This window comes from Mesocricetus auratus, unplaced genomic scaffold (assembly GCF_017639785.1).
Source record: "Mesocricetus auratus isolate SY011 unplaced genomic scaffold, BCM_Maur_2.0 Super-Scaffold_100010, whole genome shotgun sequence".
Lineage (NCBI taxonomy): Eukaryota > Metazoa > Chordata > Mammalia > Rodentia > Cricetidae > Mesocricetus > Mesocricetus auratus.
The window spans coordinates 39,913,125-39,929,232 of record NW_024429194.1 but is presented as its reverse complement, the minus strand read 5'-3'; the positions used below and the strand labels follow the sequence as shown (position 1 = coordinate 39,929,232).

General features: G+C 36.2%; 1 protein-coding gene across 4 annotated transcripts in view; it reads right to left on the bottom strand.

The window, feature by feature from the left end:
• Erbb4 (erb-b2 receptor tyrosine kinase 4) overlaps window positions 1-16,108 on the bottom strand; it is a 1,016,453-nt gene that overhangs the window by 175,040 nt on the left and 825,305 nt on the right. For all 4 annotated transcript variants that reach the window (XM_005070538.4, XM_005070537.4, XM_005070539.4 and 1 more), the window contains exon 20: window positions 2,387-2,572. In XM_005070538.4, coding sequence (XP_005070595.1) covers window positions 2,387-2,572 — 186 coding nt within the window. The remainder of the gene's footprint in view (window positions 1-2,386; window positions 2,573-16,108) is intronic.

Genomic DNA, 16,108 nt, shown 5'->3' with positions numbered 1-16,108 from the left:
TGAAGCACCCCTGGAGATATGTACCCTAACCTAAATTTTCCTACTGAACTGGAATCATACTTATGATTTTCTTAAAAGATTTGACACTTCACTTAAATATATGTATTCTAATTTAAGCAATGTCAGTACAGATAATAAATAATAAACTAGCATTTTTATGAACAAATGAGTATAAAACAAATCCACATTTAAACTTTTAACAGTGGATTTTCACTGTCATGATACAGACTTTAATTGCAGCACCAATATTATGAATTTCATTTAACTTTTTGTCTTTCGTGCCATGTAAGTTTCTCCATCACAACACAATGAAAGAACTCACTCATTTAACTGATATTCATGTTTCTAAATAACTTTAGTTGTCATTCAATATATTAAGTAACAGCAGGTTGCGATTTTCTGATTTGGTAGTTTGTATACATACACAGTGAATGACGTCTTATGTGCACACAGCATCTGGTTTTAAATAGAAAGATCTCAGAAATGTCAAACACTAGTGTGTGCATTTATCTTGCACCAGATCTCCAGACTTGAAGTTAATTTATATTCACAGAGATACAAAAGGCTGGATCAATGAGAACTTAGTCTTCTGTCACTCCATGTAGTTAGTATTGGTGAAAAATTGAATTGGGTAAAGAAAGAAATTAAATATAGTCTTTGTTCACTTTATACATATAATCTTTAGGAAGGCAATGTCTGTGCACAGAGAAGGAATGGAGTTTTCCAACCAGAACTCTACTTTTCTATCTAATCATATTCTTAAATCAAGAGTGGTTCCTCTTTCTCCTGTTTCCCTTCCAAACAACTTACTCCACAAAAATGAAGAAAGGCTCAGCTACCAGTCTTCATGGGACATAGAAAATCAGATTTCATTAGCTTTCAATAAGAACATGATATGGATATTAAAAGTAATGAAATAAAGAATGGCGAATAAAACAAAAGTCAGTTGTGTAATTACTAAACTCATCTAAAAATCATGTAGACTTATGAAGTACGTAAGTTATCACAGAAGACATATCTTCTGAAATCAATTATCAAAAAGAAATTACTGAAATGATCTGTCATAAGCAGAATCTGAAATTGCTGGTCAAAATATGTTTTTATTTTTTAATAGTTGTTTTCTTGAGTATTTTATTTGCATCTATGCAAAAGTGATTAATAATACTAGGGAGAACTAGCTATATATATATATATATATATATATATATATATATATATATATATATCACCTATAACCACCCCCACCCATCCCCACAATTGTGAGGAATGATAGCTCACTTCTTTTCAAAATTTATTTTTATGTGTCCAAGTATTTTGCCCTCATGTATGTCTATTCACCACATACATGTGGTGCTCGCACAGGCCAAAATAGGGTGCCAGATTTCCTAGAACTGGAGGTTCAACCATGAGCAGCCATGTGAGTGCTGGGAATGGAAGCCAGGTCCTTGGAAATGCAGTCAGGGCTCTTAACTGTTGAGTTGCCTCTCCAGCAACAGCACTGAGAGACATTGTTTTACCATCACCCCTCCCACTAATGTCAGTGGTTTATAACCTGACATGAAAGACAAGGGGATTCTCTGCTGATTAAACTGAACACTAATAGAGCCAGGAAATACAAACCGACAATAATGTGGCAGAAGCCCTCCCAACTCTGAGGAAGGTCTCAGAATTATGAAATCTGGGCCTATACTCAACGGTGAGCTCCCCGGATGCAGCAACAAAGCTTAAAGGTGCACAGCGGCAGGTGAGATGACTCATTGTGTACAGATGCTTGCCACTGAGCCTGTCATTGATAATGCTGACAATTCTACAATTCTATAGGCTGTCTTCATAAATCCCAATAGAATGAAACAATTATGACATGACATTTTTGCTTTCTTCATTTTGTTTGCTAACTTGAGTTCATTTTTTAAAAAGCCAAACAAGTCTACAACAGCAATTATCCCCCTGACTAATGTGTTCTGTGTTTCAGCATTTAGTCAATCTAATAGGAATACCTTGGAAAAATCGCCCACAAGACTATGTATATATTGCATATATGCATATATGTAACATGTACTAAATCCATGCTCCATGTTGAAGTACTTACAATAATATGTCATTTAACTCAGCAGTAGAATTTATTGATATTAAATAGTTAAAAGGCAATGCATAATTTCAATAGCCAGACTGTTCCAGATCAGGAGATAAACTCCCAAATAGCATTTTTACAGCACTTATCACCTGGCATTGGTGGCGCATGCCTTTAATCCCAGCACTCGGGAGGCAGAGGCAGGCGGATCTCTGTGATTTCGAGGCCGGGCTGGACCGACAGCCTCCAAAACAATACAGAGAAACCCTGTCTAGTAAAACCAAAAAAAAATAAATAAATAAAGATAGCACTTACCTTAGCAATCTGCACACACCAGTTCAGCAGCAGCTGTGACCCTATGTTATCCTTGTGTTCATGGACATAGTCCAGCAGGCAGCCATGGGGCATCAACTGGGTAACCAGCTGGATAGTGGGGCTCAGGCAAACGCCCAGTAAGCGAACTAGGTGTGGGTGGTCCATGCTAGCCATGATCAGAGCCTCCTGTAACAATAACAACAGCAACATAATACCATCATTTCAGCTCAGTATTCCTCAGTATTTCGATTACTTACTTTAGATGAAAGGTGTCTCATGGATTTTAAATGTACTTAGTGAGTCAGATACAGCGCCTGTGCCTCTCATCCCAGCACTCAGGAAGCAGAGGTGGGTGAAGCTCTGTACTTTTGAGGCCAGCCTGTTATACGCCCTGAGCTCCAGGCCAGGTAGGGCCATACAGTGAGACCTAGTCTCAAAGAAAGTACTCAGTAGACTCGACTAACCATGTGATCAATTCTAAAGCATTTCATGCCTAGATTGACATAAGTAAATAAAATTAAGCACTAAATGGTCTATATCACAAACGGAATGCAACTATAGAATAGCTACCTAATAAATCAGAACCTATATTTTTCTTTTTCATAGTATGAGCAATATAATATTTTATTTGCCCAATTATGTAAAAATGAACACTACACCAGATACTTTTAATTTTTAATCTTATCCTAGAAAATACTAGCTATACAAATGTAGTTATTCTCAAGAACAATAAGGTGACCTAAGCAACTAACCCATTATTCATGTAGAGCTAGAACATGGGAGATATATAAATTCTAAAATTGCAAATAAATAATTATAATACATATGTTCAATGCTGATTTAAAAAGAAGAATAAGGACTTCAAAAAGTTGTCTGCTCCATTCTCCTATGTTTACTCAAATGTATTTCATTTTTCTAAAAAGATAAAGAGATGCCCCACTCATAGACATATAATGTGTGAGAGCTACATGAAACTGAAAAATTTTATCTGTATCAATCTCTTCATCTGACAAAATGAAATCAAAGTAACAAATTATTTCATATTGATATTCAATTAAAGAAGATGAAAATATAGCCATATTGTAATACATAGTACATCCTATAATTAGCCTCTAATTTAAAATTATTATAAATATCAATATAAAACATCATCCTAAAGAATATTATTTTGTTTTACTGTTTCATATGTGCATTTCTTGAACAGAGTAAGTAAAACAATACTCCTGTGAAAATTATAAAGACCTTTGATTTTACTAAGTCACATAGTACCAGCAACATAATATTCATGCCAGTAGTACTTTAATTGTAAACAATCCAACAAATTAAGATACAATACTGTCCACATTTTAGGATACAGTGGAACATAACATTCCTGTAATAGTTAAAAACTTCAATATCATGCCAGGCATTGTAGTGCATGCCTTAAACCCAGCATTCAGGAGGCAGAGCCAGGAGGGGGAAGTTGATTTCAAAAGACAGTTCAAGGCTCACTTAGGAACACTGAAATTACAGATCTGCCTCTGCCTTCTGTGACAAAACAGAAAGGGCTGTGGATGTGTCTATCAGGCGAACAGGCAGAGAAACATTCTAGAAAAGCAGATAAAGTGATGGAACATGGATCATCCCATCTCAAACAAGAGCTTAGTTTTACTCCTTTTGTGGCAGCAGCTGAAGTCACTGTTACCCTCCAGTCTTCCAAGATGAGTAAGCCCTTCAACTAGCCCTTCCCTTTTCCCTCCAGGAACCCGGTAAATTATGAAAACATTCATGTGGCCCTGTGTGTATTTACGAAGTTGAAAAAATTTAATGCCACTTACTATGTAGCTCAGCAAACACTTGGAACAAAGCCATGTAGTTATAAATATTTTACAAAGATGTAGGACAGGGGAATTTAGTATTATTATATTATTTAATGTAGTATCAATTTGTTGTAGTCATAACACGAACCCGAAGGCTTTTTTTTACCAAATTATACATGTGTACATGTGTAATCTATATACAACACATCAACAAATGAGCAAAAAAATCTACTCAGATTAAATATCATAATTATTTAGGCATTAAATTAAATATTTAATTAAATGTGAAATGATAAATATCTAATTAAGTTACATTTATACTGATTGTATTCAGTTTGTTACTTTCTTGGTGGATCATGAATTTTCCTATGTGTTAGTATTACTAGGTTTAGTACAGGAGTCCTAGATCTTTAGGTAGAAAATTAAGTCTAGAAGTATGACTTATAGGTAGAAAATGTAGCAAGCAGGTATATGAAGCTAATGTAAAAAGTAGAAATCTCTGAGATCTGCTGGCACAATTGAGTTAAGTCTCTAATCATTACAAAACCAATAGTCACAAACATTGTTAGATCCTAATTTTGACCATGTGACTAGTCAAAAGAAATAGACATTTTTAGCTAAACAAACAGGAAACTGAGTATCAGTGCCTCATTCTTCCAAGGGATTGGCCTTATCAGCAGCAATATCAGTTTTACAACAGTCTGATTAGTAATGTGCTTTCATTTTATAGAATGCAAAAAATATTGTATATTTTCCCTCAGGCTTCATCAGGACTTTATACTGCAGACATTTATCTTGTTAGCAAGACAGCTTCAAACACCTCATATTAGCCATAATGGAATGAAGGAAGCAAAAACACACATTAGTTACCGAGGACCAAATAGAATCAAATGACAGATTGGTGCTCATCGGGAAACTACATCCCTGACAAAATCTATTTTGGGAAGAAACAAAGAAAAGAGCTTTCTCTGACTTAGTGCGATATATATACAGGCATTTCCTAAAGTGGAAGGAATGGTGATGCTTAAGGTTGACGGACCACTTTGCGATTATTATTTTTCAAAGGATGAAATATATAGAATGGTTGTTTTCCTCTACCACATAAAGGATAATGTTAATGTCATTCTCTGTGTACATCTGAAAAGTTTACATTAGATGACTTTTCATGTGAACATTGAAAGTTCTCTTTTAAAAATCTATTAGTAAGTCTTGGAAAAAAAGCTGGGTATGTATTAAGGAAAATTGCTCATCACACTACAAAGAGTACTTGAAACTAAATTGCAGAGAATTTGCATAATTGTTCTCTCTCTCCTTTTTCTTTTTCTTTTCTTTATTTTTTTTTAGAAAGAAAAGATTAACAAGACACTAATTGTAGGTTTTACTTTTTCATAAAAGAAATAGCAGATGGCTTTTTGGAAGACAGGGGAAAAGATAAAGACATTGGAATGTGGATTCATTTAAAGCAATAAATGAACTTGAGAAGGGGAGAGAAATCCCAGTGTTTTAATCACAGAGTGTTTGCTTTCAATAGATTACTCTGTTTTTAAATTAGTAATGTCCTCAGTTTCTTATCTCTGTTGGTGACTACAGAAGCGATTTTGGATCTTATCTGATGCCACTAGAAAATGCCACCAAAGGGTAGTGGGATAAATATAACTTGACAGGTACATTACCTAAATTTTTTCAATAATTTAAAAGTTATTCTGCCTTTGTTTTTCCTATGACACTGTAGATTTTCTTTTGCTTATGAGTAAAGAGTTTTCCCATTGGAAACAAGGGAGACTACAAGAGGTGCATGGTGGGATATTCTAAAACAGGGATATTTTTCTTGATAATGAGATCTGCTTTGAATAAGGACATTATTTAAAAAAACACCAAGGGATTCTGGGCTACACACACAGAGCTCTGAAGAAGTGCAGCATTAGTCTCTAGTCATGTTGTCTGTATCTCTATTTTTGTCCTGAAAGGAAGAGTCTACTGTTTAACAATAAAGGTGAGCAGTGCTGTTTCTCACGCTAAGGCACTACTTTTCCAGCCAGCAGTTACTTATACCTTGTCCCTTGAACTCGACTGATTGTGTCACGTGATAGAAGAAAACAAACATGTAGCCATGTGATACTTCTGGGCTAGTTTGTTTAAAAATGAAGCATGTTAACTTTAGCCAAACTTACACTGCTTCTTTGTTTACATAGGTCATTAATTCAATACCCTCCAGCAGTCAATGGAGAAAAAACCCATTGCATTAGCGATAAAGAAGATAAAAGGAGCAAAGAAAAAACAAAAGATAGGAAATGTCGAAGTACAATGAAAAGATCAGCAGGTTTGTGGATGCTTGAGACAGATGATGCCCGTGAAGATAGTGAAAATGATGGGGATAATAAACTATACGAAGAAATTAATGTTAGACACAGTGAGGAAACTGGCATAAAGTAACTGACCTACAATAATGTTATACACAACTTTATGTCACAGATGGTACCCAGTGAATAAAATAAATGAAATCTACATCAGTTCCTTCATGTCTGTATTTTCAGTTTTCTGCCTGGTTCACCTTACTCCCTCAATAACATAATCACTTTGTGAATATAAACAATTAAGTCTAAGGACTTTCCAATCTTTGGAGGCAATCATTCCATTTTTATCCTGAATCATTCATCCATCCAGAGGCCATTTATTAGATTCAGTCAGTATTTATCACTATAATAACCATAACACTTGAAATCATCAGTGAAGAGTTTTACACAATGTAGAATTTTACTTTCTGTTTGTGGTTTCTGCCTCTTTTTTCTGCCTCTCTTGTTACAGTGAACTTATTCCATCATTATTTTTATCTCTTTATCCCTTTAGTTACACATGACTCAACTAAACATATTTATTAACAACCCAGTATGTATTTGTACTGTGAATGACAGTGTGTCTACTATGCCATTTACACTTATGAAATTTTTACTTCACTGGAGACACAGTCAAGAATAAGGAAAAGAAAAAGAAATTTGTGGGGCTGGTAGAAAAATCATTGAATAAAAGCACCTGAAGTCTGATGACCTAAATTCAATCCCTGGAATCCATATTTGAAAAAATAAAATAAAAGGGCAGGAACAGTAATCAGTTCCATGAAGTTGTCCTCTGATTCCCCCAAGGTTTTGTGGTGTGTGTGTGTGTGCACGTGTGTGTGTGTGGTTGTGTGCATGTGCTTAATATAAATAACAATTAAAAATTTATACTATGTATGTAAATAATTATAATTTATGATAATAATACTATAGTAGACTGAAAACTGGTGTTTGCTGAGCCCCTTTCAAATGGGGATAGTTAAGGAAATCTGTCTAGTAAATATGAAAGTCTATCATATTTGGACACTGTGGGTCTCAGATGCATTGATTTTGGTAAAGCTATAAGTAATGGCTTGAGATGAGGCTAAAAATGTAATTGGCCTTGAGATTGCATAGGGCTGTGCTATGATGGGAAGACTGGAATTACTCATAAATATTTTAGTGTCCAGCCTCCCTATAATTCATTTATCTCTATTATACCCTGACCTAATAGCATGATGAATCTTTTGCTTTATCATATCATTTTCTCTCTTTGATGTTTTCCTTGGTTATTACATATCTAAAGGCAACTCCTTTTTGCTTTGCATCTGAACTTTCAAATATTGTTAGAGAAAATCAGAGGTTCATGGAGATTTGCCCCATTTGCCTTTAACATAGTTTGTTTATAGTTTACTACTGGTTGCTTATTTCATTAAATTTAGACTGTATTTCTGAGCAGAAAACAATCATTTTCTCATATGAATGTTAGTAATCCATATTCAACACCATTATGCTCTGTTCCCTTAAGATACAAATTTGTCTGCAGAATGTCTTCATGTTCATTTATTTTTGACCTATTTGCTGCTCCTGCAAACTTGTGAAAGCATCCTATGTTCAAGAATGAAAGCTCCTTCATATTTTACTTATCTTTGTGTTAGAAGTATATGCTATTCTCAGTTTTACCACATAACTTTATGTTCCTGTTATTCTGAGATAGATTGTTTTGCTGCTTACATGTTTACAAAAATTGCTCTTGGTAATGTCATCAGAGATTTCCTTTCACAAAAGTCAAGAGATATTTTTTGTTGTTCTTATTTTTTTTAACTTGCACAGTTTTATTCACTGGTCATTCCCCTTTCCCATCACAACTTTGTAGCTGGTATCTGTAATTATGTGTTTTTCATCACAATTATTCTTACTACCAATACAGACATCTACTTTGTCCTGTCCTATCTCAAGTTTTGAAGTGAAACAATGGTTTTTCTTTTTATTTTTAATCTCTATTTCAATCCAATATATTCATACTGATCTTTTCTTCAACCTCTCTGAAACAGAAATTTTTTAAAAATTAAGGACTATTTTAGCCATATTTTAATTGTTTTGATAAGACTCTATGATCAAGACAACTTACAAAAGAAATAACTTAATTTGCATTTTAAAGTTTCATAGAGTTACAGTCCATTATAGTAGAATGGTGGCAGGAACAGCTGAGACAGAGAGAGACAGTGGGCATGGAGTGAATCTTTAGCGACTTCAAAGTGATATGCCTCCTCTTACAAGACCATAGCTTCTAATCCTTCCCAAATAGGTCTAAAGTAGGGAACAAGTCTTCAAACATAGGAGCTTATGGGAACCATTCTCACTCAGACCACCACAAGGACTATGGTGGAATTATTAAGACATCTGGAACCAATTTAAGTTTCACAAGACTTAATTAATTTGAAGAAATAAAAATCATATCATTTTCTCAAAGAGAGAAGGAAAAATATATTCTCATCCTGATGTAAATATTCACCCATCTACACAAGAGAATTATGCTGTACCCTTAGCCTGAGTTATCCTCAGTCCTATACTTTCAGCTGTCTCTACTGAATAAGGACAGGTGTTGATACAGATGTTGATACATCTCCAATTCAACACAAATCAGGTTACTTAGAATTATCTCTCAAATGTTTATGGTCACCAATTGCTTTTTGAAAGTGGTAATATTATCTAATATTTTCATTATTTTATCAAGAAATTCTTTAACCACACATCGCTTACAATAAGGGTATAATAAAAGTATATAAATAAATAAAGAGAATCCTTAGTATTTCACCTACCCTATTTACTACAGCTGAAGATTCAACCTATATGTCATATGCCTCTGTTCATCTTGACATTGGCATTATTGGTCATGTACATTAAGCCTTCCCATGTATGTTTAAAAACAATCTCAATTAAAGTCTTTTATTCCTCTACTTTATTATGTAATGTATGTATGTTGAGATTCTTCTAATATTCCTCTTATACAAATCTCTTTGATTAACAACCCTTGTTTTTAAAATGAGAAATTAGGGCAAACTGAGTGCATATATGTACCTATATGTGATTAAAACCCATCTATTTCTATGGCACATATTTTCATCAATCTTTATGAAAAGGGCTCTCACATCCTAATCCTAGGAATCTGTCAATATTAGCTTATTTTGGGGAAAAGGTGTGTAGAAGTGAGATGGTTAGGAATTTTAACATTAAAGAGATCATTTCCTTATACATGTAGATTTCCTTATCATTTCCTTATTCATACATAAGAAGAAAAGGGACAGGAAACACAGAAGCAGAAGACAAATTAAAGGAAAATAAACAATTGGAGTGATGCAACTATATCTGTAGAATACCATCTGGTACCCAAAGCCAGAGGAGGCAAGAAGCCAATGGAAGTAGAGACTTAGGGATGTTGGTAGTCCTAACCACCACCATCAAGTGAGCAGTCTAGTCTACAGAACTGTGATAAACATCAGGTTTACTGTTTGTAACCCCTAGGTTTGTATAATTTGTAACACATGACATTAATGCAGTTGCTACTACCTTTACTTCAGAGGAATGAGAATTGTTCTCAATATTTCAGGAAATAAGCACAGACCTGGGAAGGAAAAGTGGGGCTATATGCTGTTGCCTTGAATGTATGTGTACTTTTAAAACAGGCATTCTAATGAATCTTGTCTAACATGGTTGTACTAATCTCAATGATGCAGACACTTTAATCACTTAGTAATTAACATAGGATATATACTAGCTAAGTGATAGAGGCAAATAACTTATCACACTGCACAGTGGACACTTACAATTTTAGCTACGATTGCAGTGTTTTATTAAGCCAACCGCAGCTAAGCGAGTGAAATCAATAAGCTGCAAAGGCCTTGGTGAGCATCTGGAAGAAGCTGAAACCATGGAGGTGAATAGTCTCTTGTTCTTTCAAAGCCTAGCAGGGTTGTTACAAATGCAGACAGAGAAACTCTAAAAACCCTCCACACAATTTTCTTGTCAGTATGTTAGGCCTATTTAGGCCCAGGGAGAGCTAGCAATATCTCTTTTTGTCCCAACCTTAAGCAATCAAGGAACGTGGGGAGCCAGCCAACAGCAGCTTTTGGACTTAAAAGGAAACTTCAAGAACACAAATTTTTCCCTTTCAAAGAACAGCAGTTGTGGCAACAATAGTCAATACCAAGAGAAGTTAAAGAAGGTAATAAAGATCAAGAGATACTAGTAGGATCATGTACTCAGGGCAGAGACACTTTATCGCTTATTGATTAAACCTAGTCACAGTATTGAAGGAGACCACACTCTCACTGGCAACATTTCAAGAAGAATGCAGAGCAAGGTCAGTGAGCAAAAATATGGATCTTATGAAGAGGTTCTCCAGTGTGCTAAAAGGAAAAAGAAAACTTACTAAACCAGAAAAACTTTTCAGGCTACTGATTCTATTACTAGGGAGGAAGGTATAAAAAATAACATCTAAATAATGCCAGGAACATGGAATATTTTTCTTTATACAAAATATGACTTTCTAGTAAGTTATGCAACTCATTCAATAAACCTACATTTAGTACTTTGAGAGCCTTGTCTTTTTTTTTTAATTTAAATTAGAAACAAGCTTGCTTCACAGGTCAATCCCAGCTCCCCCTCCCTCCCCTCCTACCCTGCCCCTCATCAAATCCTCCAGCCCCTCAACCCATCCCCCCTGCACTCGCCAGGGAGGGTGAGGCCCTCCATATGGGATCTCCAAAATCTGTCCTATCATTCAGGACAGGGCCTAGGCCCTCCCCCATGTGTCCAGGCTGAGAGAGCATCTCTCCTTGTGGAATGGGCTCCCCAAGTCCATTCTTATACCAGGGATAAATACTGATCTACCACTTGGGGCCCCATAGATTGTCCCTTAATAAAGTTCCCCGTGGTTCTAAAGGCACAAATTAGAAATTCCATCAGGTACTAACAGAGAATTCATGTGCTATAGTATTTTCCCCTATAGTCTCTCTATCAAAGGAAAATGTCTACTATTTTAATCTGCAGGAATAATCTTAGTTAATTAGTATCATTTATATTAAAGACATGTAACAACAAACAACTTAATAACTTTGAGGAGATCCTGTCTCCACTTTAAATGAGACATCTCAAATATACCTCTGGTAATGAAGCCGGCAGGACTGGATTATTTATCACTTATTCAAGATAAAAGCATAAGTGACTTTAATTAAGTCTTCATCTGTTTTACTTGCCTCACATTCATATAGAATAATTTATATATAGAAATATTTTGTACTACCAGCTGTTTATTGCATCTCTTTCAATTTTATAGTGAACTTAATTATTAGCATCAGTTGTATTAAATTTGAATTCATGATTTGTATGCATGCTCTTATATTAAATATTCATGTCAGTGTTACTTTAATATTTAACACTGGTTCTGTTATCAAGGGTATCAGTTAGAGGCAATGATAATGGACACAAAGTTGTGATTATATGGTTTCTTTTATGTGTTTAACATAGTAGCAGTAAATAATATTACCACCCACTCATAAAATACCAGTCATAATAAACCTGAACAAAAATATATGGTATAACAAAAGACCCCTATTGCTAATGTCTTTCCATTAGGGGGCCATGAGTCAAAGGGACATGTGTCTGTATCTAGGGACTAGGCACACACTGTGTATATAAGAAAAGTAAAAGTGGAAAGATGTGAAAAGCAATTCTTTAAGAAATGAACCTCTGCATAAACTTAAAAATTTAATCTGTTATATGAACACAGCCATTGAAAAATCAACTTAAAAACTGCCTATCTTCTACCTATGATAGAAAGTGCTATCTTCTGCAACATATATCAGACACAGGACTCGGAGAAAACAAACTCAATCTGACCTGGAAGCCTATATGATTACATAATATTTAAAGTTGCTATGCAAGCTTCCAAATGAAAAAAACTACCAATAATCCTATCCAGCTGTAAGATTAGGAACAGTAAGATATATCCAAGGTACAACAGTGACACTTATATTTTAGGGACAACCAATCACCATTTATTTGGACTCAAGGACCACTCAGTGGAAAGGAATTCATGCCTGGTAGTAAAAACCTAGCAAGTTACTCATGGATGATGAAGTAATGGGCCCTAGAAAATAACCTATTATTGCCATTTCACTAATCCAATATAATTCTCAATTGCATTCTAGACCTATTCTTATATTCACAGATAGTATATCTCTCACTCTGTCTCATCGAAGAAACTTCTTTATGCATCAATGAGCATCACAGAAATCCACAGATGGTTAAAATATGCATAACATCTACTCCAGGATCCCAAAACTGATATATCTATAATACAACCCAAAGTACAGGGAGCATCACAAAAAAACTGGTTTGAAGATTATAAGAGCCAAAGGGACACAATATTTGCTGAGATTGTGCTTTCTTTTTAGAACAAAGAAACTGACCCCATGAAATCACAATAATATGGTTGCTTAAACAAAACCCATGTAATGACCCCAATAGGTAACATGTCAATGTGGAATAGAAGAAATCTCATAAGGCCCCATCCCTGGACAATTAATGGGTACTAAGAGTGGAAGAATCAGTCTTCCCCAAGGATGAACATGTATACGATAACACTAAATTGACCAATCAGCCTGTACTTATATATACATATGTATTCCATGTTTAATTTGATATGATATTGATTGAAAGTTATTCAGTACACTCTACAAAGACATAACAATTTAGAAGACATGTATTTTAACTCTATTTAGGTACTATCCTATTAAATGTCCTTAAATACACTAAAAGGTTGTAGAAATTAACAAGCATAATACATATTTTGATGTGATTTTTCTTTAGTTACTCTTGAAGAGACAACCTATTTTTCAAAACTTATAATGAATTCAGGAACAAAAAGAAAATTGTTGTTGAGAAGAAAATTCTAAGTTTATATATGGGTATAAGGAATATCATAAGGGAAAGAAAAGAGTGACAATTGCATGGTAGAATTTTGAGGAAGAAGAGATGTAGATATTGATTCATAAGTTATTTTTAAATTCTGGTGTATGTTCTTCTGTTTGGATTTCTGGATGCAAATCAATCTCTTTATCAATAATTATAATTGCCCAGTTGTATAGGTTTTACCAGTCATGAAGATACATATGTCAGTAATTTGATGTAATATGGGAAATAATCTAGTATAGGATTGACATGTAACCATCACCTAATAGATACCTTCTAAAATTAAGGAAGTGGGGAAGCATGACATGCCTGCGGAGTACATCTAGATGAGATTGTATGGGGTGTGTTGGACCTGAGGGAACATGGTGAGTAATGAAGATATATTGGTAAGAATATTTGGTGGAGGTAGAGGTGGGAGGGTATATCATCCAATGATCTATATGTCTTCTAAGAAAATGGTGGTCAATGAAATTCCTGATCAAGAAACTAATGTGAACTAGTAAAATAATACCCATAATAAATATAAAGGAAAGGTCTATGTGTTAATTACAGTTTCTATGACTGTGAAGAGACATTATGACCATGGGGTAACTCTTATAAATGCAAACATTTAATTGGGTTGGCTTACAGTTCAGAGATTTAGTCCATTGTCAGCAAGGAAAGAAGCATGATGGCACTCAGGCAGACATGGTACTGAGGAAGTAACTGAGAGTTCTACGTCTGGATCTGAATACAGCAGGAAGACAGAGTGACTGACACCAGGCCTCACTTGAGCATTTGAAACCTCAAAGTGCACCACAGTGACGCACTTCCCCAACACGGACACACTTCTTCTGGCAAGGCCACACCTCCTAATACTGCCTCTCCTATGAGCCTGTGGGGCCATTTTCATTCAAGCCACCATAATTTAGAAACCAAAAGTTTGTATGGGAATGTGGTATCCATGAGTAAGAAAATGGGATCTCAGCATAGACACTGTATCCAGTGAATTGTCAAAGCATTTTGCATTCTTTTTTTTATCATTTTTTATTTTAATTTTAAATAGCTTGTTTTACATGTCAATCCCAGTTCCCTCTCCCTCCCATCCTCCCGCACTCCCCTTCCCCCCCCCCTCCCACCCTATTGCCAAATCCTTCCACATAGGGGATATCTAGAGTCTGTCATTTTACTCTTGGTAGGGTCCAGGCACTCCCCTAAGAGTCCAGGCTGAGAGAGCATCTCTCTTTGTGCTATAGGCACATGAAGACAGTTTGTATACCAGGGATAGACACTGATCCACAGCTCAGGGCCCCATAGGTTGCCCAGGCCTTCTCACTGACACTCACATTTGGGGGGTCCAGATCAGTCCCATGCTGGCCTCCCCACTGTCGGTCTGGGGTCCAAGAGCACTCCCCTGTTCAGATCAGCTGTCTCTGCTGGTTTTGCCAGCCCATTCTTTGCCAATTTGCTCATCACTCCTCTCTCTCTGTCACTGGGTTCCTTGGGTTCAGTTCAGTGATTAATTGTGTGTTTGCCTCTGCTTCCATCAGTCACAGGATGAAGGCTCCCAGATGGTTATAGACATCAAGTTCATTTTGCATTCTTTAATGATCTGTTTGATTCTTCTGGTGGCTAGATGTGTTTTCAACAGAGAACTGTCAGTCATATTGTATAAGGATGAAGAAATTTGATCTATATGTGAAGATTAAAAACTTTAAGGGAATAGGAGGGGAGAGGAAGACATGAGAGAGCAGGAAGGTTGAGTCGGGAAAACAATAGAGGAGAGCAGGATGAGAGATACCATAATAAAGGGAGACATTATAGGTTTGAGGAGAGAGCTGGCACTGGTGAGATTTCCAGAGATCTACAAGGATGACACCAACTGGCAAACAAAGCAATGGTGTAGAGACTACCTTAAATGTCCCCCCCCCACAATAATGAGATTGAGACTACTTTACATACCATCCTAGAACCTTCATCCAGTGACTGATGGAAGCAGAGGCAGATACCCACAGCTAAACACTGAACTGAACTCCTGGAACCAAGTGACAGGGAGGAGTGATGAGCAAAGGGACAAGACCATGCTGGTGGAACCCACAAAGACAGCTGACCTGACAAGGGGGAGCTCTTGGACTCCACACTGATGGCTGAAAGACCGATCCAAATCCCCTGAATGCAGTGTTAGTGAAGAGGCCTCGGCAATCTCTGGGGCCTTGTGTAGTAGATCAGTGTTTACCATGGTGTACAAATGAACTTTGGGAGCCCATTCCATATGGAGGGATGCTCTCTCAGCCTGGACAAATGGGGGAGGACCTAGGCTCTGCCTTGGATGAAAGAACAGACTCTGGAGATCCCCTAAGGAGGGCCTCACCCTCCCTGGGGAATGGTATGGGGATTGAGTTGGGGGCTGGGGAGACTGTTGGAGGGACAAGGGAGGATGGGTAGGAGAAAAGAAAAACAACTTTCCAATTCTTGGTCAGGCAGTGGTGGCACACTCCTTTAATCCCAGTACTCAGAAGGCAGAGGCAGGTGGCATTCTGTGAGTTCAAGTCCTGCCTGGTATACAGATTGAGTTCTAGGTCACCCTCCAAATTTCCTTCTCTATAGTAGAAAATGATTTGCCTTTAGTGTGAGTAGAAATTAGTTTTTGTACATCT